The sequence below is a fragment of the Pyxicephalus adspersus genome, chromosome 2, assembly GCF_032062135.1.
Source record: "Pyxicephalus adspersus chromosome 2, UCB_Pads_2.0, whole genome shotgun sequence".
NCBI classification, from domain to species: Eukaryota; Metazoa; Chordata; class Amphibia; order Anura; family Pyxicephalidae; genus Pyxicephalus; species Pyxicephalus adspersus.
In genome coordinates this window covers 18981225-19008559 of record NC_092859.1, presented here as the reverse complement: position 1 = coordinate 19008559, position 27335 = coordinate 18981225, and the positions used below count along the sequence as shown (strand labels likewise).

General features: G+C 39.5%; 1 protein-coding gene across 1 annotated transcript; it reads left to right on the top strand.

The window, feature by feature from the left end:
* The first annotated feature begins 314 nt into the window (after positions 1-314).
* On the top strand, positions 315-25476 carry IKBKB (inhibitor of nuclear factor kappa B kinase subunit beta). Its single transcript, XM_072398915.1, has 20 exons — positions 315-463; positions 3284-3406; positions 6043-6137; positions 7129-7246; positions 7681-7750; positions 8966-9054; positions 10078-10167; positions 11349-11473; positions 12933-13040; positions 13602-13731; positions 15693-15887; positions 16775-16912; positions 17386-17507; positions 18263-18312; positions 18392-18491; positions 19587-19734; positions 21877-21932; positions 22580-22670; positions 23465-23532; positions 23641-25476. Exons 1-20 carry the CDS (start codon positions 452-454, stop codon positions 23645-23647), a joined length of 1935 nt encoding a protein of 644 aa, XP_072255016.1. The 5' UTR covers positions 315-451; the 3' UTR covers positions 23648-25476.
* Positions 25477-27335: the final 1859 nt, after the last annotated feature.

The window sequence follows — 27335 nt, the reverse complement described above, 5'->3', positions numbered from 1 at the left end:
GGAGGTGAGCTACAGGCCAGACCTAAATCCAATAAAACCTAGGGAGGGCTGTTCAGAGATACCTAAAATATGTTAGGCACAATTTTTATTCTCATGCAGCTGCATATAAAACCAGGCAACACACTACTATGCATTGCTAAGAATAGTGGATGACTTAGCTGTTGTGCTGCATTATAAATGGGTCATGACAGCCCTGTGATTCACGCTCTGTGTAGCTGGCGCAGCATTGTCATCACATGCAGCAGCACAGCACTCTGCTCACCTCTGGGGTTCCTTTAAGTCAGGCCCCGCCCCGCGTGACGTCATACCAGGAAGTGAATGAGGAAGTGCAGGGACAGCGCTACACAGGACGGTCCCGTGCCCGGTACAGAAGAGCAGAGTGAGGGGCGGGGCACCGGAGGGGGCTTGTACGGTACACCGGAGACTGCTCAGTCCAGGCTGAACCCCGCACATGACACACCAGGTACATAGTATTTTATGTACAGCGCTATATAAATCCTGTCTATTAATAATAATAACAATAATATTAATAGTGTGACCTCCCATCCTCCACCTGGGGGTATTGGGTCTCCCCTGGTATGGCTGGCTGCTTGTTTACATTGTGTTAGGTGGCCCTGGGACAACCCTGAGCTTCACAATACATCCCACCCCATGTACATTGATCACTATGGGCCTCTCCTATGTACTGCTGGCTGTCATTGTTATATTTATCATTTGGGGGGTCATAGGAACTCCTCACAATGTGGCCTCCATGTCCTGCGGCCTGACCATCCTACAATAATCACCAAACAATGTAAACACAAACTTTCTATGTTTATTATTGATTTAGTATTGATCACATGACAGATAGCCAATCAGTGAAGCTCCCTGACATAGATCCCGCCCCTTTTCTGGGGCTCAGTGGAAGGCACCGATTGGCTGCGCATTGGGAACATAGCAACTTGTTGCTATGACGCTTTGTTCAAATCAATGTTTATATAAAGTTTTTTATATGAAATTTGTTTCCCATTGGGGTGATTTTTCCTCATTTCCTGTGACACAACAGAGCTTAAAATTGAAGTTTTTTTTTTAACTTTCTGTCACAGCGATCAACAAGACAAATCTCCCCCATTGAAGACAGCAATCAGAAACAGGAAAAGGAGAATTAATTAGAGGTTGGGGTTACGTCAGCTTTAATAGGTTATAATGAGTGGAATTCTCTACAGGTAGGGAGAGGGAAATCCCCATTCATGGTATGCGTTTGGTTTGACAACTTGAAAGTCGAGCTGATTCACTTGTGTTCTGCCATCTTCCTTGTCTTCTTCAGGACAATCTTGGATCGCCTTGATTGGCCGGGATGATGTAACTCATCCCACCAATGGGAGAATTCATTCATCCCGGCACATGCAGGGGAAGCCGGGATTGTCAGGTTTCCCTGGCAAACAAAGCTGACACTGCGAATGCGCAGCTCGGAGTGATCGGGCAGGTAGGGGGAATTATAGAAGAGGTGCTGCCCATGTCTCCAATGGGGGAGATTCATCCCTCTATTTGTCTTCAATAATTGTACAAACCTAAAGCAGAACTGCAAAAAAACCAAACACTTTCCTTTACAGGTGGAAAGCCATTGAGCCCTTAACTAGCCCAGTAGGTCCTGCGCCGTCCCGGCTTCCTTCTTCCTTCTGGGGCAGACTGGACGGCGGGTGCTGCCATCTTCTTCCAGCTTCCTCTTACATCACCGAGCAGCTCAAGATTGGGTGACGTGTCTTCCTGAAAATGTAAAAAAAAAGTATGCGTATGTGTGGGCACTTTTTTTGTACATTCCAGGAAAGCCCCCTCTGCGCATGTTCAAGGTCAAGCATGCGCAGAAGAGGCGGCCCACAGCCTTCTGGGATATGGATTCCAGAAGGCTGTGGGTTTCTCCTTCTCTCTTTACCACCCCGGTGGATTGTTTCTTCCCCCATGGCTCGGGGATATTCCAAGTTTACAGTGCCAGGATCCATGAGGCTCATATTGTGGTTCAAGGAGAGATCATTGTCACACATGGACTGACTACCACAGAGCCCAGACCTGAGCCCCATGGAGAATCTTTGGGAAGAGCTGGAGAAGACTTTACACAGCGGTCTGACCTTCCCATCATCAGTACAAGATCTTGGTGAAAAATGAATACAACTCTGGGAATAAATGTTGTGACGTTGTACAAGACAAATGCCTGTCGTAATTAAAGCTGAAGGTGCTCCAACAAACATTTGCTTGGGGTTTAGGCAGTGTGTGTGGCTTACTCCAAACCTATCAATATGTGGAGAATAAATTTGATTCTCTGATTTTTTATAAACTTTCTCTTTGTGTCATTCTATGGATTTTGTTTCTCTGTGTCGGTTGCTCATTGGGGTGAAAAGACCACAGAACTCCTCTAAACATGTGGGTGTAGGGTGTTCTGTGGTTCATAATATGACCCGACCTGACCAGCATTGATAACAATCCTTAGAAACCACCAGCAGCTGCAATGCTGGCAACATCAACGTTATTCTATTTTCACAATTTGATGAAGAGAGGATTTGGATTTGAGTGTTTATGTATAACTGACATTATACTACAAGTGAGACTTCTATCTTTATAGGAAGCTGTGGTGAGGTCCAAGGGTTGCAAGACTGGTTCCTCAAGATCGTTTGACCTGCAGTTGACCTGCAGTGGACCTGCTTCCATCTTCTTTTACATTTTTAATAACTTGTATGGCAAGAGAAGCAGCTCTTACAAGCTCATTGACACCGGCCTATAATCTGTTTGGTTTCCATCAGTTACTGCAATTATATCAAATATTTCTTGCATATTGAAATGTCCTATTATATAAGCTACTAAATGTACCTCACCTAGGAACATTCAGCTTTGAGGAATGAAGATGAATAGAGTAGTACACCCTTTTAGCTGGGCTCACCACCAATCTTCACTAACCTCCCGACTGTTTTTGGGTGGTTACTGAAGAGTTGGGTCACCATACCGGGGCTGCCACCTGCCTACAATTTCCTCCCACTCAGCTTAAAAAAAAATTCTGGGTTGAGCACTGAAGAGAATTTCTGGTTGTTTTTATGACTTCACTGTTCTGTACCAAACTCTTGCTTGCTGGCAAAAGGGCCATTATTACTTGTTTGTAAAAAAAGCATGGACATTTGCTTCATAGAAACTAGGAAACGCTGTGGTGGTGTCTATTTTGTGGTGGTGTCATTTTCCTAATATTTGTTTTGTACACATGTATTCTGATATTTTTTCTTTTCCCTAACTTTATTATTTGTGTGATTTTTATTTTTAGGATGCATCCCAGTACAGGACCAGCTGGCCTCCGTCTTCACACACGCAGAGCTGTGGACCCTGGGAGATGAGGGAGCGTCTGGGGACCGGGGGATTTGGTTACGTCCTTCGCTGGCATAATAGGGTAAGGAGAAACATTCCTCATGTATGGGGTCCCCTGTAGTAGGACTTAGAATAGGATTTGGAAAGGTTGCTCTTCCAATGTATAAAAGCTCAGTGTTCTCCCCAGCACCTTTTAGCTGGGTGAACCATTGGCAGTTTTCAGTATCCACCCGGCTGTTTTTGGGTGGTTACTGAAAACTTGGGTCACAAAACAGGGTCTGCCACCCGCCTGCACCTTCTTCCCAACCAGTTTAAAAATAATTCTGGGGAGAATACTGGTTTCTTCTGACAATTTCTTTGCATAATCAACTGTACATGATTTTCAAAGTAGACCATTGTTCCATGTGTTTTACACATCCTTCCATCTGTCCTCACTCCACACCGTTTCTCTTCTTTTTCCCCTAAACGTATACTTTCTGCTCTTATCTCAACCCCCATGTTCTGCTCAGTCTTCTCCTTTTGTTTTAATCTTCTGCCACTTCTTTATGGTCATGGTCTACTCATCCCCTGCTCCACTCTCTCTGGTACTTTTTTCCCCCATCTTTCTTATCTTCTGCTTAACACTCCTCTTTTGCTTTAATGCTACGTTTAACTTTTCTGCTCTCTCATTTTATCCCCTACCTTTGTTCTGCCCTTATGCTCATTCTTCCTCATTTGTGTTGGCTCTTCTCCTTCTTTACTGTTCTGCTCCCCTGTGGCTCCCTTCTTCTTTTTCCCATTCCTTTAACTTCTGTTCATCATCTCCTCCTCTTTTCTTACTTTTTTCTTAATCATTGCTGTCACTCTCTATACCTCCCTTTACTGCTTTCATTCTCTTCATCCCCTTCTTCTTCTTGTTTACTTTCTTCTAATCTTCTTCTTCTACAATCTCACCTTTTTCTCTCCGTCTTCTTACCTCTCCCTTTTATACAAGATGTCCTAAAAGTCACTATACACTTTTCATGAATTCCTAAAAATTACACAAGAGTTTAGTCATATTTATAACATCATGAAAGGAGTCATTGCAGTTTTACTTGCTAGTCTTGCCATCACGTTCAAACACCTTGAAGACTAGTTGTATACCTCCACATGAGTGCCTCCATTTTCGACAACTTTCAGCCACCTTCAGACACAAGGCTCTCCGACGTTTTGCAGCTTCTTTTCCCTGACCTCGCTGCAGGCCATGCGGATTCTTTCCTCAAGCTGTCACAGGTTACAGAGCTTAGTGGCATACACCTTGCTTTTGGTATAGCCCTACAAAAAAAATCACAATGTGTAAGGTCAGGGAAGCCCATTCGAGGGGACCCCTTCGACCAATCCATTGGTCAGGAAACTTGATGATCAGGAAATCTCTGACTCACCGGGCAAAGTGTTAATGGTGTAGGAGTGATTCACACGTTTCCACACGAGCATCATATTCTTGTGCTTGAAGTTTTTGAACAACCTGAATTGGTACAGGTAGAGCTTTAACACTTTCAGAAGCATCTGCTGAATCAAGCTTTTTTCGATGCTGAGTTCCACTGCAGCCCTCGGGAATGACTTTCCCTAGCTGTGGTGACTTTTGGGACACCCTGAACTTATACCCCTGCTTATCTTTTTCCTTTTCAGCTCATCATTTTTTTTTCCTGTTTTATTTCTACTGATCCCTCCAATCTCAGCTTGTGTTCAGCTCTCTGTCCTTTACTGCCATAATATGTTCCTTCTTCTTTTCATTTCTCTTTCACCTTTTATTTTATAATTTTCTTCTGTTTATTGTTTTGACTTGTGCTCCTCTTTTTTCATCTTATGCTTCTCTGCTTTTCCATCCTTTGCTTATCATCATGTTGTTATTATTTTTATTATTAATAAACAGGATTTATATAGAGCCATCATATTATGCAGCGCTGTACATTAAATAGGAGTTGCAATTGACAGACAGATACAGACAGTGACACAGCAGGAGGACTCGCCCAGAAGAGCTTAAAATCTAGGAGGTGAGGGAAGTATGAATCAATAGGAGGGGGATATGCAATGGTGGGGAGTAGTGAGGGTTTAGGAGACAGAAGAAGACAGGTAGGAAAGTTTGAAAAGATGGGTTTTGAGTGCTCCTTTAAATGAGCAGAAAGTAGGAGCAAGCCGAATAGGATGAGAAAGTCCATTCCAGAGAGTCAGAGCAGCTCAAGAAAAGTCTTGGAGCTGTGCGTATGAGGAGGTTATGAGTGGGGAAGTCATTAGTAGGTCACTGGAGGAGCAAAGGGAGCGGCTAGGGGAGTATTTTTCTACCAGGTCAGAAAGGTAAGTGGGACAAGAACTGTGGAGGGATTTGAAGGCAAAGGTGAAATGGAAACCAGTGAAGAGAACTACAAAGAGATGCAGCAGAAGAGGGAGCGGTGGGAAGAATCGTTGAGTCTGGCTGCAGCATTCATAATAGATTGTAGAGGAGAGAGTCAGGTGAGTGAAATACCAAAGAGGAGGAGGTACAGTAGTCCAGACGAGAGATAGGAGTGTGTACAAGGAGTTTGGTGGTCTCTGGGGACAGGTAGGGGTGGATTTTGGAGATGTTCATGTCTATTCTTACCTACTTGTCAGCTCCTCCTCTTCTCTCAGTTCTCTTTCCTGTGCTCATCATCTCATTAACTGTCACTATTTACTTCTACATTTTAGCTCATTTCTTTTTTGCCCCACATTATTCTTGCACAGGAATCCGGGGAAGAAGTGGCCATCAAACAATGCAGACAGGAGCTAAGTCCAAAGAACAAGGAGCGATGGTGCCTAGAAATTCAGATTATGAAAAAGTGAGATCCTCTTCTATTCTCTTCCCCTGCACTTGTCATAGTATGTTATATAGGAAGGTTGAAGGTGTGTTAATAAATCACTCAGAAAATATAGTGGGCATCAGAGTCATCATAAAAGGGGGGGGAACTTTATTGAAATTTAGTAATAATTTAATGCTAGTAGATACTGTTTGAAGTCAGTGTTTACTTTGCAAAGTGAATGTTAGTAAATAAGGGAAACCTATATTGATTTGAAATGGCTAGTTATACCTGAGGAGAAAAAAAATGATTGGATGTTTAAACTGAATGCATGTTTGAAAACATTCATTTTACTAGGTGAGCTGTTTCTACACCTTTAGTAAATCAACCTCTCACTTTTTCCTGAGCTTTGGCCCCTTCCCTGTGAATGTATGAGGTGGATTTATGATTCAGGTGAATGTATAAGGCTGTACTGTCCCTTATATTTGTAAAATGTTCAAAAGATAATGGAATTCCAACTAACAAAGCTACATATAGGGATAGTATAGATGTGTGGTGCATAGTTTCCTTTTTTGTGATTGTTTCTTTTTCTAACCGTTTTACATATGCTTTTACTTTTTTATCTTTAGTTTTGTGTGTTTTCTTTGCTGTACTCTGAATTTACTTTTTGCTGTTGCATACACGTGTGAAATAATTGTCGTTAGAAAGGATCTTTCACAATCCTTGCCAACGACAAAAGACTGAACTATGCATGAACGAGCGTTGGACATACAGCACCATTCTGCCCTATAGAGAGTGGTGGGGAGAGAACCAGCGAGCAGCATCCCACTGTGCTCTCTCCCTTCACCTTCTATACGATCGTTCATGGATCTGCCAGGACAGCTTCTTGAACTATGAGCGTCGTAACCACGCCAGATTCTGGTCTGACATCAGCTCTGAGGTGATTATCAGGGAATCATCTGTCGTGTGTATGTAGCCTTATACGCTTTATATTATGTCTAATTTACTTTATATGTTACTATATATAACATAGACTGAACCACAAGAATGTAGTTTCTGCCCGCGAGGTTCCAGAAGGTTTACAGAAACTGGCTCCCAATGATCTTCCTCTTCTGGCTATGGAGTTCTGCCTGGGAGGTGACTTACGCAAGGTAGGCAGTAAAATATGTAGTTTACATGTACTGATCCAATGTAATGTCTGTTTGATCAAGTACTTGCCAGGATTTCTGTACTACATCTAGTTTATAATATAATTCCCATGTATAAACCTTTTTATATAAATGATATTTAGTGTCATTGCTTTTAGAAACCAAACTGGGGTAACCACCCCCCATATCTGTACTTTTTATTTAATTAGCTGTTCTAGTATTAGATTGATTTCTAGGATGGCAGTAGCATGCAGCTTTATAAATTTCCTACATGATGAACATACCACAGGATGTAGCCTGACCACATAAAATAGGTTTGAATGCGATATGACGGTGTATAATTTATCTTGCTGTATCTACATAGTGGAAAAAAACATTAAAGTAGTTTGGCTTTTTTCCTTCATTTTCTCACATTCACTGATATTTCTTTTATGTAGCACCTAAATCAGTATGAAAACTGCTGTGGGCTGAAGGAAGCATCAATCTTAACTCTCCTTAGTGATATCTGTGAGTATGAATTCACAATTTCTGCTTTATGACATCAGGAAAAAAAATGCTGGAAGCACAGAAAGTCACCATAACCAATTAGCATTTTAATGAACCTGACTTCCATTAGATTTAAACCCAAGAACAAAAATGTAATATGTTGCAGCTTATCATCTTTACATAAGGCTGCATTAGTTGTTTGTTATCAAGCTAGTATATTATAAACAAAGTCCGGCCTATCCTGCTTATAACTGCATGATGACTCAACTGAAATATTAGAGAAAGAAAAGCTTTTCCAACTCTTCTTTAAATAATGGAGATGAGGAGGGGGGAACTGCTGTAGTCTTTTGGCTGGAGTCACTCTGCTTGTTAAGGTTGCGTACACACTTAAGACCTTTGTCGTTGGAAAGGATCTTTCATGAATGAATGAGCGTTGTACATATAGCGCCGTTCTACTCAATGGAGAGGGGAGGGGGGAGAACGAGCGAGTGGCACCCCGCTGTGCTCGCTCCCTTTCACTTGCATCAAGGTTGTTCATCATTCATGGATCCGCCAGGACAGATCGCTTCTCGTCCGATACCAGCTCTGAATGGGCTCTCCCACACACCTGTTTTCTCTCTCCATGATCCGGGTTATGGGTGGGCCCCCTGTGTTCTCCACCTACAGTGCAGTACTCTGGCCTTGCAGGGATGACGTCTGTGTCTGTGACTGCAGCCAGACTATGAGGGACCAGTTGCACAGGGGAAGAACATGCAGGAGAGCTGGTGGTAAAGTAGGTACAAGTACTGTTTAAATCACCTCTAGACATAAACCAGCATGTAACCCTTGCAGGTCTGGGGTTGGTCTTAAAGCAAGTAAACATGAAGTCAGCTATAAATAAGTATTATTGTAAACCTCTATGGACTTATTGTTTTATATTTTATTTATACAAGCATTTCTTTTTTGTGAATTACATATGACACTTGTGTACACTTGGGAAAGCACAAGTCAGCACTATAAATGAGGGTCGGTTCCCATTAACACACCAAACCTTGTATGTAGACCACAAAGAAGGAAGGGACAAACATCCTCATGACATCACTTATAGGTTAATTCTTGTCTATACTTGAGACAGGTAAAATGGTAAAATCATGCCTGCAGGCATGATTATTTTTTTTTTCTTTTATGTCCTTTAGGTTATTATCGCTAATTACTGCAGGGTTAATCATTTAATTGCATGCTTTACTTTTCTTACAGCTTCAGCTCTACGGTATCTCCATGAGAATAGAATAATCCACAGGGATCTGAAGCCAGAGAACATTGTCCTACAGCAAGGGGACGGCAGGGTAAGATAATGCATAGGTAGCTCTGGCTAGTCATGTAAGGGAATTTACAGCTTTTAAAGTTTAAGGAGCTTTATCATAAATTGTATTTGGGAAGCATTAAAAAAAAAATGTGTACGTGCATTGTAGAAGTGTCTAGTGTTTTTTTTATAATTCTGGAAGAATAACTGATGTAGTTTGTGCTTGCTGAAGGTGTCACCCACACAAGGTCCAAAATTCCAGATGCTTCTGTAAGCTCTATAACAGCACTAATATCTTAATGCAAATGTAAACCAGCTGTTATGGGGAATACAAATATGCCATGACTGTCAGTACATTATTATATGCGGATAACCTTTCCCCTTAAAGTACACAGGAGAAGCACTGTAATTCTTCAAGTCATTTTCCAAACAGCTTGGCTTACACTGTCTCTTCCCCAGCAGTGACACAGTTGGCCTGATTTATTAAAGCTCTCCAAGGAGAGAATACACTTTCATCAGTGAAGCTTTGTGATCCAGCAAACCTGAAATGGATCTCTTCAATGTCATTTGCTATTTGTTAGCAAATGCTTTGAATCCTGGATCAGATCTATCCCAGGTTTGTTGGGTCACCCAGCTTCACTGGTTAAAGTGTATTCTCTCCAGCTTTGGAGAGCTTTAATAAATCAGGGCCAGTAGCTCAGCATTCCCCCAGCAGTGTTTTGGCTTGTCAGCTCTCCACATTCCCTCTCCCATTAATGAAGTAGCAGTCTTCTATTTTCTTATATAAACCCACAAGTGAAATTGGGTGCTTCATCTGTAAGATTTATGTTTAATATCCCCACTCCTCATGAGGTTGTTATTCATTTTTTTTTAAAGCTTTTATACTGCTTCCTAAGAAAATATATACAGTAAATACTTAAAAATTGATTGCCTGGCCAGGTCACTTTACATATACCTTTATATTTATTATATAAATATGACACCAATATTCATAAAAAAGACAGAATAACCATGTTAAAGTATGAAAGCACATTTGAAATTTATGTTGGTTAAATTCTCATTCTAGCTGATTCATAAGATCATAGATCTGGGATATGCCAAGGAACTGGACCAGGGTAGTCTCTGCACTTCTTTTGTTGGTACTTTGCAGTATCTGGTAAGTGATCAACATTACTTAAGCTTTAATAATACATTTGAGCTTGGGAAAGTAAAGGTGCCTTGTATTTCATAAATCACTGTAAAAATAAAACAGTAGTGTAGATGACTGCTAAAGCCATTGTTATTTCAGAGACCCAGAGAGACCATAGCTCTTTATTAACTAAAACACTTGGTTTGTGGTAGGGTTGTTGCAGATTTATTAAAGCTCTCCAAGGCTGGAGAGAATGCACATTCATTAGTGAAGCTGGGTGATCCAGCAAACCTGAAAGAAAGACAAATTATATGTAACTCTGTTATTAACCCTGTTTTTAATGATGCCAAACTGTTGCAGGGAGCTTTATCTACAATAGGGTACAAGTCGGATTGTTAAGCTGGTTGATTCAGCAAACCTGGAAGAAAGACACATTTATTCCGTCTATTTCTGTTGTTCCTGTTTTAAATTATGCCAATTGTTGCAGGCAGCTTCATCTACAATATGGTACAAGTCAGATTGTGAACATTTTTTAATAAAGGAATCAAAAGCTGTAGTTTTCATTGACTAGATACCTAGTTGACACCTCAGCTATCTATTTGTTGGGCTGATTGTGCTACAGTATTCAAGTGTATGTCATGACAAAAACATATGCATTGTATCACTGTAGTACATGTACATTACTGTGTTAATATTATTTTGTATGAAATCATTCATTTTGCACAAACATCATTATTACAAAGCATCAATTGTTATCAAAATAACATGCAAACAGTATTGGATAACAAAATACATTTTTTAAATCCATTTTATTTGGGATTTTTTACACTATATAAATTTTAAAAATTATACAGGTACACTATACATACAGAGTAGCAAGTGTAGTAAAAACTAACATTTCCCCAAAAATCCCCTTGCATTAGTGTCATTGCTGTTAGATCTTCCACTGGATTCTAAGAGGACCTCCCTGACAAAAACCATCCTAAAATGCTCATGTCAAGCATGGAATGGACACTTAAAGAAGGACCCTAGAGAAAACATGGTACTGGAGCATTATGTGCAGCTTTCCAAATGTAAATGGGGCATAGATTTATATGGGAGGAAATATGAGAAGCCCCATATCCTCTATTTAACTAAGGACTTTTATTTATTTTTTAACCTCCTTTTTTTGTTCCTGGTTGTCATCATAAAGTTTTTGTTTGTTTCAGGCCCCAGAATTACTAGAACAGCAGAAGTACACAGTCACTGTGGATTACTGGAGTTTTGGCACCCTGGCATTTGAATGTATAACAGGCTTTCGGCCATTTCTACCAAATTGGCAGCCAGTGCAGTGGTAAGGAGTTGCTTTAAATTTTATGGCATGCCAGTGTTCAACCTAGAAATTTTCTGGCTGGGTGGGACGAAATTTTAGGCGGGTGGCAGCCTCTGAATTGTGACCCAACTTATCAGTAACCACCCAAAAACAGCCAGGTGGTTACTGAAAGTTGCTGGGTGGTGCGCCCAGCTAAAAAGGGCTGGGGAGAACACTGATTATTTTATTAATGTCAGGGGCTAAAATAAAATGTCAAACTATTTTCAGAACAGCTTTGTATCCTGTATTTAGTTTATTATGTGTGTTTAATAAAGTTTGTTTAATAAAGTTTTATCCATATAACTGCTATATATATATATATATATATATATGTTACTCGCTGGTTTGTAAAGGAACACTATGATTGTTGTTGGCATGATGTGTAGGCATTGAAAATTGTGCATACATGGTTGGCTGGACTAGTTGTTTCCCTAGTGAGATCTTGGGCTTCTTCATGTTCTTGTCTTTTCTTCTTTTTCTTTTCTTTCTTTTCCCTTTTTTTTTTTGTAAGGCGTTTATTTAGGAATGATCATTTGTTTTACTTGATGCTAGTTAAGTACTGATTGTGTATTGTTATATTGGATACAAAGGTTTAGAACAACACAGGTGTATTTGTAATCCTGTCTTTGTTCATGTGGTTTTTGTATGTACTTCATGATGTTTATTTTTATGTTCTGACATCATTTTGCTTTTACCCCTACCTTTTTCCTATTGTTTAATATATGTTTTATTTGTTTTCTTTTTCTTTTTTTTTTGTGATTCTGCATTGTTGTATACTTGTATATGTTAAAATCCTAAATAAAAACTTACATAAAAAAAGAAAGTTGTGCATACCTTTTACAGCTTCCCAAATCCTATTGTTGGGAGTGAATCATGGACAAGAATGGTAGGCAAACCAATGACTTGTCCAGGTAGTCTCAGAGCCTGCCACTTCGTCCCTCCCACACATTTATAGTAGCTCATTACTATTATGAGCAGTCTTACTGCTGGAAAAGGGATGTGCACGAGGTACCATCTGCAAAAGCTGAAGCTGTGAACATTACAACCGACTGAGGTTTGGCCATGGTAGGGAGTTTTGGGAGGCTAGTGCAAGTACATGCAACCTGGGGGACCTGCATCAGCTTTCCCATCTCCCCTCCCTAGTGTTAGTTTCCCCCTCTTTATCCTCTACTGGATTTTCACATCCCAATACAATATTTCAGCTAATAGATATCACCTTACAGCTTCCATGGTTCCATCTCCTAGCTCAGTCTATTGTAAAGAGTAGTGGGGGGTCTGCTCTTGATTCCTACTATAATCATAAAAAAAAATAATTAAAGGGCAACAGTGAAGGAAAATAATCTCAATGATGATCAATAATAATAAATAATTATGTTTGCAGCAATGTTTAGTGTAATATTATTTCAAAATCTATTACATACTTTTTTCTTTTTGTGTTCAGGCATGCGAAAGTACGAGAGAAAAGCAATGAACACATTGTGGTGTATGAAGACTTATCGGGATCTGTGAGGTTCTCCAGTGTTCTGCCAACACCCAATCACCTTAATATGTAAGACTGACCCTGCATTACTGTCTTGCTTATGTCTATAGGCATCTAACCTGGTAGTATATGTTTGCATTACATTTTTTTTTTAAACCAAATAGTAATGGTACCAACCATTAATTTATATTTTACTCCATTGGCGCGGTATTCCCACCTCAAGCATATTCCTTGCGTACGTTATCCATGAACGGGTTGTAAATTAACATCTAGGTTTAGCTTCCTCTCTGTTTACAGTGTAGTAAGTAAGCATAGCTGCTCAGGCAAGTGCGTCATTTCAGGAGTTACTAAAATTCCTAAATAAAATAATTATTATTCTGTGAATGTGGGGGGTTCATCAAGAAGGAATACGTTTGCAGCAGGAAAGATGACATTCAAAGAAAGGTGGTATGAGGAAAAGGCTTTCCAAGGCTGCAGTCCTGAGATAAAATAAACCACAGCCTGTTTTTCCTATCTTTGGGGGGTCCACTTTGAGGTGGTTATCTTCATAAAGCTGATTTTATATGTTTATTGTGATGTGAAGTTGATGTATTAGATCTACCCAATAAAAATGTCTTTTCTCTATCATAGGGTTCTGGCTGGTAAATTGGAGCGTTGGCTGCAATGTATGTTATTGGTGCACCCCAGACAAAGGGGCACGGATCCCCAAACTCCAGATGTTGGCTGTTTTCAAGCCTTAGATGCCATTCTTAATCTTAAGGTAGGCAATGACTAAATAATGATAAAATTACTTTTTTAAAGAAATAGTGTTCAGATGGGCAGCACGATGGGTCAGTGGTTAGCACTCTGGCCTGTGCAGCACTGGGTTCCAGGTTCGAATCTTAGCCAGCACACTAACTGCATAGAGTGCTTTGAGTTTCCTCCAGGTACCCCGGTTTCCTCCTATATTCCAAAAACATGCAGTTAGGTTATTTGGCCTTAGACTGTAAAAATGAATACTGTATTATAATAATATTAAAATGCAGGATGTGAGTGCAATACTCAGCCATGTTACATTTTTTTAAAGTACAAAGGTATTAGTTTCAACAGATATTTCAGGAGAGTGCAGGCCCAGATTTTCAGATTGATGCACAGTATTGAAATGCCCCTTTGACTTTTTTTCTAATAGGAAAATAAGATGAGAAAGATAATATTGGAATAAAAGTTTAATAAAAGGCACATTTAATTAAGCGTACCTATACCTTACCCTTTTATGTAAGGTAAAAATTAGTTTTTTTTTTTTTTTTTTTAAGTGCAACACCCTTATTTTTAATAAAAAAAGGGTGCACACCACCCCCTAATTCTCAGCAACCTAGGCGGTTGAGAATGAATGGGACCGCAAAGCCTCCCAGGATACCTACATCGGGCATCCCGACAGGCTCTTGGGCACTGCTTCTGCTTATACGCAGAAGGAGCCTTTTTGCTCAAAGAGAAAAATTTGCCGATCTCGCGCATGTGCAGTGAGATCTGCAAATTTTTCTTATCTCACGTCACCCGATCTTGCGTCTGGGTCAGGGGACGTAGAATGAAGAACCTGGAAGAGAAGACGAAGATGGCAGTGCCCGGAGCGCCGGCTCCGGGACGGAAGCCAAGACGACGCGGGACCTGATGACAGACACCCTTGCAGTGATCGGACTGCCCTGCAGAATTTAAGGTAAGTGCTTTTGTTTTTTTATTTTTGAGTAGAGTTTCTCTTTAAGTAAAACTATGTTCTTTGTGCACTGTGCTGCAGGACTCTGAGACAAGCCCCATTCTTTTTGACGGATTTAAAAGTAGTTTAGAGAGGAAGAGAATCCAGTAATTTTACCTGACAAAACAATATGAATGACTGAAAATGTTCTCAGTGGTGTTATTCAGAATAATGTTTGATGAACACAACAAGTATCACATTTTTCTATGCATTATGTAAATTACATGTATAATAAACTATGCAGTTTCCATCGGTAAGGAAAGAGCAACTGATTTTCATTTTATATAGCCCCCTGTATGTCTATGGAAGTACAATAGGTTCTTTTTTTTATTTTGCTGATACAGTATGTAATGTAATTGTGAGAGCAGATGGCCCTGTTTAATGTACAGCGCTCTGTAATATGTTGGCACTATATAAATCCTGTTTATTATTAATATTAATATTAATTAATGGCCAGCTTGGACATCTTGCTTTAATATACAGTGAAATTCTCAGAGAGTGGAGAACGTTAACAAATATGTTCTACTCTTTCCCAGGCCTGTTATGTATATTGTTTTCTTTATCAATCTATAAAGCTACTAATGACCTCTTCAGGTTGAAGGTCTTAATGTAATGCAGAAATACATATTAATATGCATAATTTTTCACATTCATCACTTTTATTTTTTAAAATGACGCCAGTGTTAGTCTTTCCTTTTTAGTTTTACTGCAGTATTGTATTGTGGACAATCACTTAGATCGAATAGAATCAATTTTTTTTTGTGTTACTGTCCTAATGTACTACACCTAATAAACTACATTAAACTATGTCAAACCCTGACCCATCCTTATACACAAGGGGCTATTAATAACCTCTCTATCCCATCCAACCCAGATGAGTGTACATTCCTACACTTGTGTGTATGTTCCATTGTAACATGAGTTGGTGGCTATTTCTATGGCTGTGTGGATGTTCTATATCTAATCCATGTTTGTGTTCCTTTTGTTCCTAGCTGCTCTCTGTATTAAACATGGTGTCTGGCCGTGTGCACATGTACCCGGTAACTGAAGAAGAGACCCTGCAATCCCTGAAGCTTCGCTTGCAAGAGGACACTGAAATTCCAGAGGATGAACAAGAACTGTTACAGGCTTCAGGGCTGGCCTTGAATCCCCATGAGCCTGTTATACAATATGTAGCAGACAGCATGGTGAGGATATGGGGACATTAGATCCATCACATCTACTCTGTAGACATTCTCTAATCATTAAAAGAAAATTACCCTTGCAGTGGAGCTACTTTCACAATGCAGAGGCTAAATGATCATTTATGTCTTGTACAAAAAAAAAAACTTTTACTTTCTTTATTCCTTGCTCTGGTCCTAAAATGCAGAACCAATAGCTGATTAGTCAATGTTTAAAGCAAAACTTTCATTAAAAAAAAATCACTTATCTTTACTGAAAACCCCTCAATCCATCCACAAACTGATCCCAGTGCTGTCTCTGCTTCCCCCTTCTCTCCAGGGCTCGCCATTCCATCCAAAGTTGCCTTATTTCTTCTGGGTTTTTTCTTACCTCACCCCATCCTGCACTGCATAGGTACAAGATCGGGTGACGTGTCTTCCTCCAAATGTAATAAAATAGAATGCCAATTTCAGTGCACTTGTGAGATTGAGCACTTGCCCTTGATGTCGCATGTCAGATTTCGGGCATGTGCAGAGTGAGCACCCCAAAGCCTTCTAGGATATATGACGCATGTATTCCAGGAGGCTGTGGGTTTCCCCTTCAGGAAGGGGGATCTTAATAAAAAGTTAAAAAAAAACACTTTTTTCTCATTATGTTAAAGGGATAGCAGTGAAAGCATGATGTATTTTAAGTGAGTGCACATTTCAGCTATTGTTATTTTATGTGAATGATGACTGTTTACTCAGTTTTGGTTCCAGTAAAATAATATGTTGAATAAAACAATAAAATCTGGCAGTATATCCTGATTCACAGTATACCTAACTTTTTAAAGCCTCCTGTAATGGTTTATAAAATGAAAGGGCAATCTTGTATATTGTCATGAACAGTCTAACACTTTTTTTGTTATGCACAGGTTAGTGATGGGCGCCAAGGGGAATGTGACCTGATATTTCTCTTTGATAATCGGAAAACAGTGTATGAACCCCAAATCTCACACCGCCCTCATCCTGATAGCGTCGCTTACGTGTGTGAGTATCTCTTGGGCTTTAAATGAAATCCAGATCATGGTATATTTTAGTTTGGTTTATAAGAGTTATTAAAAATAATATTCATAATAATGGGAAATGCTAAACCATTGATAGAAAAAATAATGTAATTCAAAGCGACTAGTTTAAGTACCTAAGCTTGTGTGGTAATCTCCTGTACTGTAGAACTCATACAGGGCAAATTTACAGAACTTTTATTTCAGTTGGGTGGAGAGAAGCTGTGGCTGGGTGGTCAAAAAGGGGCCAGGGCAAGACATTTAGTGTTCCCAGTTGTTATACCTTTACCCAATTATATATCCCTATAATTCTGCCAGATTTCTACCGTCTCTCTGTACTTTGTTCTACCTTACCAATGTTCACCCTCTTAGTACGTGCCATTTTCCCATCATCTTAGTATCAGACCCCAACTGTCCGTAATTTCTGCCAGAAACACTGCTTAAATTTACACTTTCTTTTACCCTAATTTCCATGTATCACTTGTAATTCCCAGGAGCAGGAAGTGCAGCACTTAGTGGAGAAAATGATGGCCTTACAAACAGACAGTGTGGAACTGCAAAGAAATCCTCTGGGCAGGAGGCATCGTGGGACTCTGGATGACATGTAAGTTATAGGCAGTTTATTGGAACTGTTAAATAATAACCAATGGGTCCAATTTACAAAATCAAAAGGGCAGAATAGGGTGATTTTAGGAAAACACTGCTCAAGGTAATTGGGGAGGCTGTGATTAGACACTGACACAGAAAAAGTATGTAGATAAGGATTTACAGTTTCCTTGCAGCCTCGATCAGTGCTAGACTACATCTATCCATTCCAGATGCAAACTTTCCCATTTCCATATGATCTGCCTCAGTCTTTATGCAGTCACAGTCCCCCTCTTTGGGGTTGTCTATAGGAGATACATAGTATATGGCGCCATAGAAGTTTATGGGCATCAGCTGAACACATGTGGGTTGAATACTCATCTAAGGTAGTTGAATGGGGCGTCTAGGAACCTAGGCATTGCTTTAACTTGCATGTAGTTTGATATGTGCACCCCCTCTAGAGAGAGGTTAGACGTGACAATACATGATTTTAAATGCATACGTTCTTATGTTTTACCTGAAAAAATGTTATAAATGTTATGATGCATTTGTGCCAAACCATCAATTCAAGGTTTATGGAAACATGTAGAGTAACAAAATCTCAAAAAGTTAGCATTATGCTGGCTAAAAATTACATGCAGTAGCATTTTCCCTAGTACCTATTTGACTAATCTTTGTATATTTCTATATTTGTGTATAAATACACTCTTTACATGAATCAAGCAAGGGTCCTCTAGCTTTGATGTTAAAAAGAGTTCCATTGTGTGTTCACAGAGAGGAGCAGGCCAAGGATCTTTACAGGAAACTACGAGAGAGACCGAGAGGTATGCTGAGCTTCCCGTTGAATGCTGTTGTTTGGTATTCATAAACTGTGGCATCATTTCCTGTCATTTGTTTTCACAGATCAGAGGACAGGAGGTGACAGCCAAGAAATGGTGCGCCTTCTCCTCCAGGCTATCCAAAGCTTTGAAAAGAGAGTTGCTTTAATATATGACCAGCTCAGGTATTTTGTTTTTTAGAGTAATGGGGCTTTCTGTAGAAATTAGAGATGGGTATCTAGAAAGTGATAGGTTCCTATACATCAGCGGTTATCAAACTGCTCCTCTCAAGGTGAATTTGCTTGCAATTAACAGACCCTTGGCTAATGGGCATTTAACCATTGGGCACTTTTCCTCCCACTGAAAACAATGAGGGAGGGACTATTACTCCTATTTTTTTAAACATATCTTTATTGGCAGAGTATAAATACATTTAGAATAAACAACAAGGCACATATCATGAATATAAAGCATAAGCAATATACATAACATAATAGAGTACCAATACATTACCAAGAGAAATAAAATACATTTGCCTCTCCTCCATTTTCCGTTTTCAAATGGGAAATAAACATTCACAATTCAGTACAATAACCAACTAAAGGAAAGGATGAACAAATAAACAAACAAAACTTCATTCCATAGAACAAACAAAAAAGAGTATCAGTTACTTTTTCAACAATGACATCCTGGAATTGAGCCAGCGATAGTGTCTCACATTTTACCTAGTTATGATGTTCTATTCCTCCTCCCTTGAATTGCAGGGTCAAAATTCTTCATGGTAACAATGGGGCATTATTATTTTCACTGGAATCAATAGTGGGGAACTATTCCTTCCATTGATACCAACAATGGGGCACTGTTCCTGATGTTGATACAAACATTAGGGACACTTTCCCTCACTGGAGCCAATGTTGGGGCACTATTCTTCCTATCATGTATGTTAACTGTCATCCAAGACTCATTTGGGAGATAACTTTGACATCTTGTCCTGTAGACAGAAAGCAAGAGGTGATCTTTCTAGCAGGATGGAAATCTCTTGTAGACACTTGCCACCAGAAAATGTCACTACTATAACATTCCCTCTGTTTCGGTTCCAGTATAGGCTCCATTTTATAGAGGGTGAATCACCACCGTGGGGAAACAGAGGAGAATTAAACTATTATATGTAGTTCCAGAACTCCAAAGAACTTTTAGATTAACTTTATTGTCATATAAAATATGAAAGTTATGTATCAATGGCTTGGGTTGTTTGTTCATATATGGATTTTCTTCTGCAGTAAGACAGTGCTGTGTAAGAGGAAAGCTCTGGAGCTCGCCCCACGTGTAAAGGAGGTTATGAGTTTGATGAGAGAAGATGAGAAGATGGTGGTAAAAAGACAGGAGAAGAGACAGCAGGAGCTGTGGGATCTACTCAGGATTGCTTGTGTAAGGAGAAATTTGTGTGTGTGTGTACGAATGTCTATATGTGAGGATCTAATTCCAAGTTGGAAGATTTTATATCATTTGATTAAGCCTTTGAGAAAAGACTGGCTGGGATGAATGTCAGGTTGTTGTTATGACACTTTTGTCTGGATTGAATATAAGAAATGCAGAACAGGATAATGAACAAGCTTCATTTATTTTAGTTTCCTACATTATACAGAAGCTTTACAGCTAAAGGCTAGACGCTAGGTATTGAGTACTGCATAATGGGGTGCCAGGGAAATGGTCATGTTCCTCCTACATGGTATTTATGTGGCCCGAGTTGGTGAGAGAACAGATTTTTACGAAAAGTAGATTGCACTGCCTCCTTTAAACCAAACTTGTTACTTAATCCATTTGAACATTACAAGATCCCTTTATATTGATTCTCTCTTTATAAATTTACTCTGTATTTCAGTGGGAAAGCAAATAAATAGCACTTTGCAGCCTATACCTCATAAATATTTCCAGTATAGATACCTGTCATCTAACTTTTAAAGGCCAAGTCTACCGACACTACAATTTAATTTGTAATGTGAATCCAATAGTTCCCCTGGTTAAACTCCCCTAATGGACTGCATACCTACTCATCCCTTTGCCACAGAGTCTCATTCCATATACAGTGAGAAAGTTTTTTGTGGCTTTATTTCGATATATCAAAACCATAGTGTTGGCCAACCCCTAGATTATCAAATATTTAGAAGTAGAACAGGCTAGAAGTAATTGAGTTTTACCCAACCTCCACAGGCCCTGTAGGCCTAGTGTGGGGCTTTACATACTTTTCTATCTGGTTAAGTATAGAAACCATAAAGCCCATAAACATTATAGGTTGCTTAACAACAATACATTTAGATTCTTGATGTCTCTGCTCCTGACGCGTTTTGCCTATTGGCTTCCTCAGGGGACCTTGAGACAGACAAATTTGGGTTCATGCGGCTGTTTCACAAATGTATGTACACTAGGAAGGTTGTATAGAGCAATAATAGCTAATAATCTATATCCTGCAAAGAACGCCATTTACTCATGGATATGCAGTATCTGCCAAGGGAGTAACCTCCTATTGGTATACTTAGGTTGAATTCTTTGAAATGTTGAAATGTCCTATGTACAGGCTGTGACAGTAAAAGGGGCAGTATGGGGGACATCTTAAAGGGCTGTCAGTTACAGGCATACTTTCCCAGTATTTTATTTATTAATTTTATTCCTGAAAATAGAAGAAATGTGATCTAAAATTAGATAATTTTTAGAGGTGCATAAAAAGACATTTCATGGTTTTCATGAAAAAAATATAGAGCATGACATGGTGACACAGAACAAAAAGAGGATCCTGTCTATCTAAAAGGTTGCAAAGTATTATACAATAGGAGGGGGTAACTTCTAATTTGCCTAATTTAGATTTCAAATACATATTAGGAGCTCAAGTTTGCTAAATGGTTTCATTTGGCACCCTTGTGTTTAAATGAAAGTTTTCATTTTTCGTTTTTTTTCCCTGTCCCTAATCATGTTGTCGCTTAATACAACATATTGATTTAGAATGCAGTAAGCCTTACCGCAAGGGTGTCAAACTCTGGCCCACAATGTTCTTTTTTTGGCCCCCAAAGGAATCCTTAATATGAATTGCAGCTCCCCCCCCGCTGCATTGAAATAGCGCCGCTACTACAGTTTCCGGTATCACTCGTGTCTATAGACCAGCGGCTTCTCTGCCTCTGCATCACCCTGCATTGGACTGTTTTATAGACACAAGTATTTTATAGTATCGGCATCACTCGCATCTATAGACCAGTGGCCTCTCTGCCTATGTGGGGCCCCCGCATTGGACTGTTTTATAGAGGCAGGGAATTGTAGTAGCTGTGCTTTTTCAGTTTTAAATTTGGCCCACTGTGTATTTGAGTTTGACACCCCTGCCTTACTGAAATGGCAAAATGTCCTATCGTCAGACATCTGATCTGCTGTCAGTTTATAGATGTATTGTCATTTTTACAATGTTTTGTTCAAAATGGATCAAGCAGTTGGACAGCAAAAATAGGACAGCAGCCTGTTGAATGAAATGCTAACATAAACAGTGGATGTCCTGTGGTGATGATGATTTTGTCATTTTCTACACAGAGTAAAGTGCGTGGTCCAGGAATTGCACCCCCTGCCCAGGAGAACGCAAAGAAAAGGTACTGTCACTGATGATCTGAAACATGGAAAAGTGTAAATAACAAATAAGGGGAATGTAAAGTTCAATGATTACAGTTCCAATGGAGCTTTGCTGGCTGCAGTTACGTGTGCTAAAAGACACAAGTATTTTGCAATCGCAATCTAGCCTCAATTTAGGCAACAGTATGACCTTGTGGTAGCGGTTTGTTCTAGAAAAGCCATCTCCATAAAACATGTGCCATGATTTATTAAAGCTTTGGGGAGGGTACACTTTCATCAGTAAAGCTGGGTGATCCAGCAAACCTGGAATTGATTTCCTAAAAGTTATTAGCTATTTGTTAGCAAAATTTTAATTCTGAACCAGATCCATTCCAAGTTTGCAAAGTGTATCCTCTCATCAGGTGCGAGATCTGGTGACGTAGCCACTGTAAAGGGGAAAAAAAAAGAAAGCTGATCTCACTGTGCATGCGTGGGATCAGCATCTTTTCCCCTTGGTCGAGATTAGGGCATGCGCAGAAAGAGCACCCAGAGCGTCCTGGGACACATGACGTAGGTATCCCGGGAGGCCCTGTGCTTCCATTAAGTCTTGATCAATGCATACTTAAGGATCTTATTTTTTATTGGTAAATATCTCTTTTTTTCTAATGCTTTGTGTATCTGCCCACAGTGAGGATCTTCTTTCAGAGTCACGTAGGCTGTGTGGAGACCTGGAGTCTTCTGTGAGGAGTTTAATGACAGAGCCGGACTCCAGTCTAACAGTAAGTACTCTCTGCAGTGTTAGGGTAAATGTATTATAAGCTTATGACTATCACATTGAAAGGTGATCCCATGGCTGTGATATTCTTCTGGTTCCCTCTAAGTTTCCTTTTGAAACCCTAGTCTTTAGGGTTATTTGCACAACCGTTGCCACCCAGTCTTGACTAAGAGACCGCAAACTAGTTGGAAAATAACTCGGAGTAGGGTAATATTTGTAAATGCAACATGAAGCCAGTTTTCCAGGGACTAATTTAAAGTACAGATCTACCCTTCATGAGGAACAAAGTTCCACTTAAAAAAAGCCAGATCGCTCTGGTGTACTATCAGGTTACCCACAAATCCTGGCTTCCCTGCTCTTGCTGGGACTTAATGATGTCTTGAACCCCAGCTCAGGAAATATGACAAAGAAGAAGGAAGAACATGGTGGCACCCTGCAGCAGAATGGGGATAGGTGAGGATAGCGAGCATTAGTTCCACTTTTAATAAGACCTTTGCCAATCCATCACGTATTGTGGTGAATGATAGGGACAGTTTTCATTTGAATCCTAATCAGGACAACTGTACCATCCTGGAGAATGTATATGCTGCTTACGCCAAACAGAATTGTGATAGCAATAGACAGCAGTACCAGTCAATTGCTTCTATTTTGAATGTGATGTGTAAAGGTTGTGGGAATTCTGTACATACTTCAATGCCAACAGTACATGCAGTGAGCCTGTATCTGGCGCATGCCTGCACATGGAATGCATTTTGTTCTGAAATGTTCATTTATTTAATTTCTTTTTTTTTTTTTTAGTCATTTGATTGGACATGGCTGCCTCCACAGGAAGAGGAAGCAGGAGGTGGATTTGAACTCGCAGCAACGTGAGGCATCTTACCATCAGCAAAGTATTATAATTGGACATAGTGCCTTTACCATGTGCATGTCTCCCTCAGACAGCAGAGACATTTACATATGTTTTGTTTCCTCAGAAACTGATCGGCTTATGCACTTACGTACAGAAAATGCAAGTGAGAAGCTGACTGATTGCAATGGGCAACCCAGACAGGTCTTTTACACAAGAATCCCCCCTCCTTTGTTTTTTAAGAGAGGAACAATAACTCTGTACCCTTTTTTCATGTCCTGGTGTAACCAGCATAAAAAAAGGAGTGTGAGTCCTCCCTATGGGACAACATACAAAACTTCCCAAAAACCTTTTTATACAGAAAAGAACCAGAAAAAACTAGCATATTTCTAACTGGCAATACTCCTAAAATGCTGGACATATAGCACCAAATGTTATTAATCCTACGTTAAACACTATTGTGCAAACAAATTCTGCCCAGCACAATTTATGTTCACTTATGCAGTGATGTTGATATTCACTACTAATCCCCTAACATATTAAGAATACAGAATGGCTATGAATAATATTGAATCTTCTAGACCTGTCTAAGTTGACATAGTGAGTACTCCTGAAGTTGAAGATCAGTCCACCAGAAAAAGAAATTAAAGTTGTGGTGGAAGTCAACGCTTGACGATATTGTGTTCTTTAGAGGAAGTCCCACCATTGTTTCTTCACCTAAAGCCTTTTGGGGCTCCTGCACAACCAGTTGCATTTTTCTGTCCTGTAATAAAAAGAAGTATATTGATAATCAAACAGTGACACTGGAAGTTCTTTGTAAGCAAATGGGAAACATTGGGAATTCAAGTGCAGAAAACTGACCAGGGAATCCCAGGCAAATATTTTACTCATCAGCATCTAAACATGGCAAACATGACACAAAACTGCAACCTTCAATACACATGAGAGATGTTAGCTAAGCCATTTAATACTTGTCAGCTTCTGTATATGTAGGTCAGTGTTAAGTTCCTAATTCATGGTGCAGATTTGCGCCACCTGCTGTCTGTACACTAGCATTGCAGCATGGGATTTTAGGATGCTTTTACAAGGGCTGCAAATGCTGTCATCTTTTAAGGATACTTGTTACCTGGCTACACTGCCTTTGTCTAGCTTAGGCAAAGAAGTAAAGAAAGGAGCATGGCTGGTATAAGTTAAAATTGTAGAAAAAAAAAAAGCCCTGTTTCTGGTGCTATCAAGCCACACAATCCAGCACTGCTTCATTTCAGACTAAATGATTCCCAGTAGTCTTTCATGTGAGCCCAGGGCACCAAGCCCCTCCATGCTGCAGAAAATGGGAACATTCTTTAAAGCATTTAGGATCCCACTGTAAAAGATTAAGAGAACCTGTGGTATCACTGGAGGGTTTTTCTACCCAAGCTCAGAGTTGGGCTTTAATACAGAAAGTAAAAAAATCTCTGAATCACCATAAAAGCCAGGTAACTAGCATTTTCAGAAAGAAAAGACAGCACTTCCAACCTCCATATTCTTTTATAACAGGTTTCCTGTAAATAAAACCTTGCGATGCTTCAGATTTCAAAACCACTGAAGACATTTTAACGTCACAATTTGGTTCTTTATATGGTTATATTCAGGAAATATTAGGAAATGTTAAATATTTTTGTATGTGGAATTTACAGTATATTTTATTTTATAAATGTATATTTTTGCATGTTATGTAAAAGAATGAATTTGTCTTTGAATAAATGCATTTTATTGTTAATATAATATTATTGCCTTTTACACTCTGTGGTGACAAAGCGCACTGGAGTGTTGATAATTAAACTGATTTTTTTATGTGTAGTTTGTGTAAATGTTGATTTTTGAATCTATAAGATGAACCTCAAGACTGTGTCCACTGCTTGGTTGTAAAATGTAGTTTTTTTTTTGTAATGTTGAATTCTTGGAATAAACAAAACAAAACTGTGGAACGTCCATGTACTTCAAGGGTTAAATGCTCAGTTTTGTATAGATGTAATGGTAAAGTGATAATTTACTTTCCAGAGCTTTGGTTTGTTCGCTGACCCACAGCATCTCTATAGTGAAGGGCTTTTGGCTCTACGTTATAGATGATGACATCAGTTCCTGCAATCACAGCTTGGAGGCTGCTTGGGATCGTTCACATAGAAGAGGAGTCTGCGGGAGCAAAGGAATAAGATAAGTAAATGTCCTTTTTACACATTCCCTGCCCCACTTATACAAAAGTGAGCATTTAATTTCCCCCCCCTACCCCACATCTGCAGGGGTAGGATTTTTTTTAGTTTTGGAATTAGTCTTTAACATGAGTACTAGGTTCTCTGTCCCCTGCAGGGTTCTTTCAAAGGTTGCTAGGGGTTCCTCCAGCATTTTGTTCCTCTTTAAGAAACCCTTGATGTTTTTGGCTATATGTAAAGGCGACATTTCTTCCAATGACCACCAATATAAGAGGGATTCTTCTTACAGATCACCACCCTAATAATCTATAAGCTGTGACTATTGTTACCCTTATTTAATGTACAGCGCTGCGTAATATGTTGGCACTATATAAGTCTTGTTTAATAATAGTAATATTAATAATACAGGGGGTTACTTGAAGACCTGAAGTTATATAAAGGGGTTTCTACATGTTCTTCAGAACACTGCTCTAGTGGTTTTCTGGATGTCAGACAGGGCAGTGATGTAAAAAAAAATATATAACTCGGAAGATTATTTTAAAAAAAAGAGACAGGTGCTAAAATGATTTGTAATAAAAAATGTATACAAGGTACAACAATAAACAAGCCGGTTTACCAAAGCATATCGGTTCATTAAGATATTCACAAGTCAAATAGTATGTGGCACAGAACAGTGAGAGAATAATAATTACTATTTTTATTACTAAACAGTATTCATATAGCACCAGCATATTACACAGCACTGTACATTAAATAGGGGTTGCAAATGACAGATACAAACTGACACAGAAGAAGAGGACCCTGCCCTGAAGAGCTTACAGTCTAAGAGATATATTGGCACTTTATACATTAAGGTCACACTGCCAAATCTATAGATATACTTTGCACAAAAATGACACATCCCCAAATCACATCTGTATAGATATTTAGGGTAAAGGTAAGTTTGTAAATATAACTACCTCATTACTATGCATTCCAGCACAAAAATATTCAAGAATGGAGAGAAGGGAGGTCCATTAGATGAATTAAAGCAAAAGTAAACTTAAAAAAAAAATCCCACCTTTACCTTCGCAGATTCATCAATCCCTCGGCAGTTTCCTGGATTGGGTCCCGCGTTGTCCTGGTATTCTGCTTGGTCTCGGCACAGAGCAAGCTCCGGGTGCCGCCATCTTCTTCTGCCTTCCTCCTACGTCACCAGATCTCACACTGCGCAAGCGCGAGATTTAGTGACGTAGATGGGGGGAAAAATAATGCCGATCTCACTGCGCATGAGTAAGATCAAATTTTTTTTTTTTACTTTATTGGAGAAAAAGATCCTTCTGCACAGAACCAAGAATGAGCAGCCAGAAGCGTCCTAGTATACATGACGAATGTATCCGAGGGGTTCTGCACTACCATTCTGACTAAAAGGGAAAGGGGTTTGCTCCCTTTTTTTTTTTTTTTAAACCCCCTCTTCAAAAAAAGAAGGTCATTTTTACTCTTTAGAAAAGGGTTGTCTAGTCTACCCTTTAATGTAAGGTAACAGTTTTAGTTTAGGTCCGCCTTAACCTTTGTGCTCCTTTTTAAACAGGAAACTTTAATTTAAACAGGAATAAACTTCATTACTCACATTCCTGCACCTACAGCTGTTCAA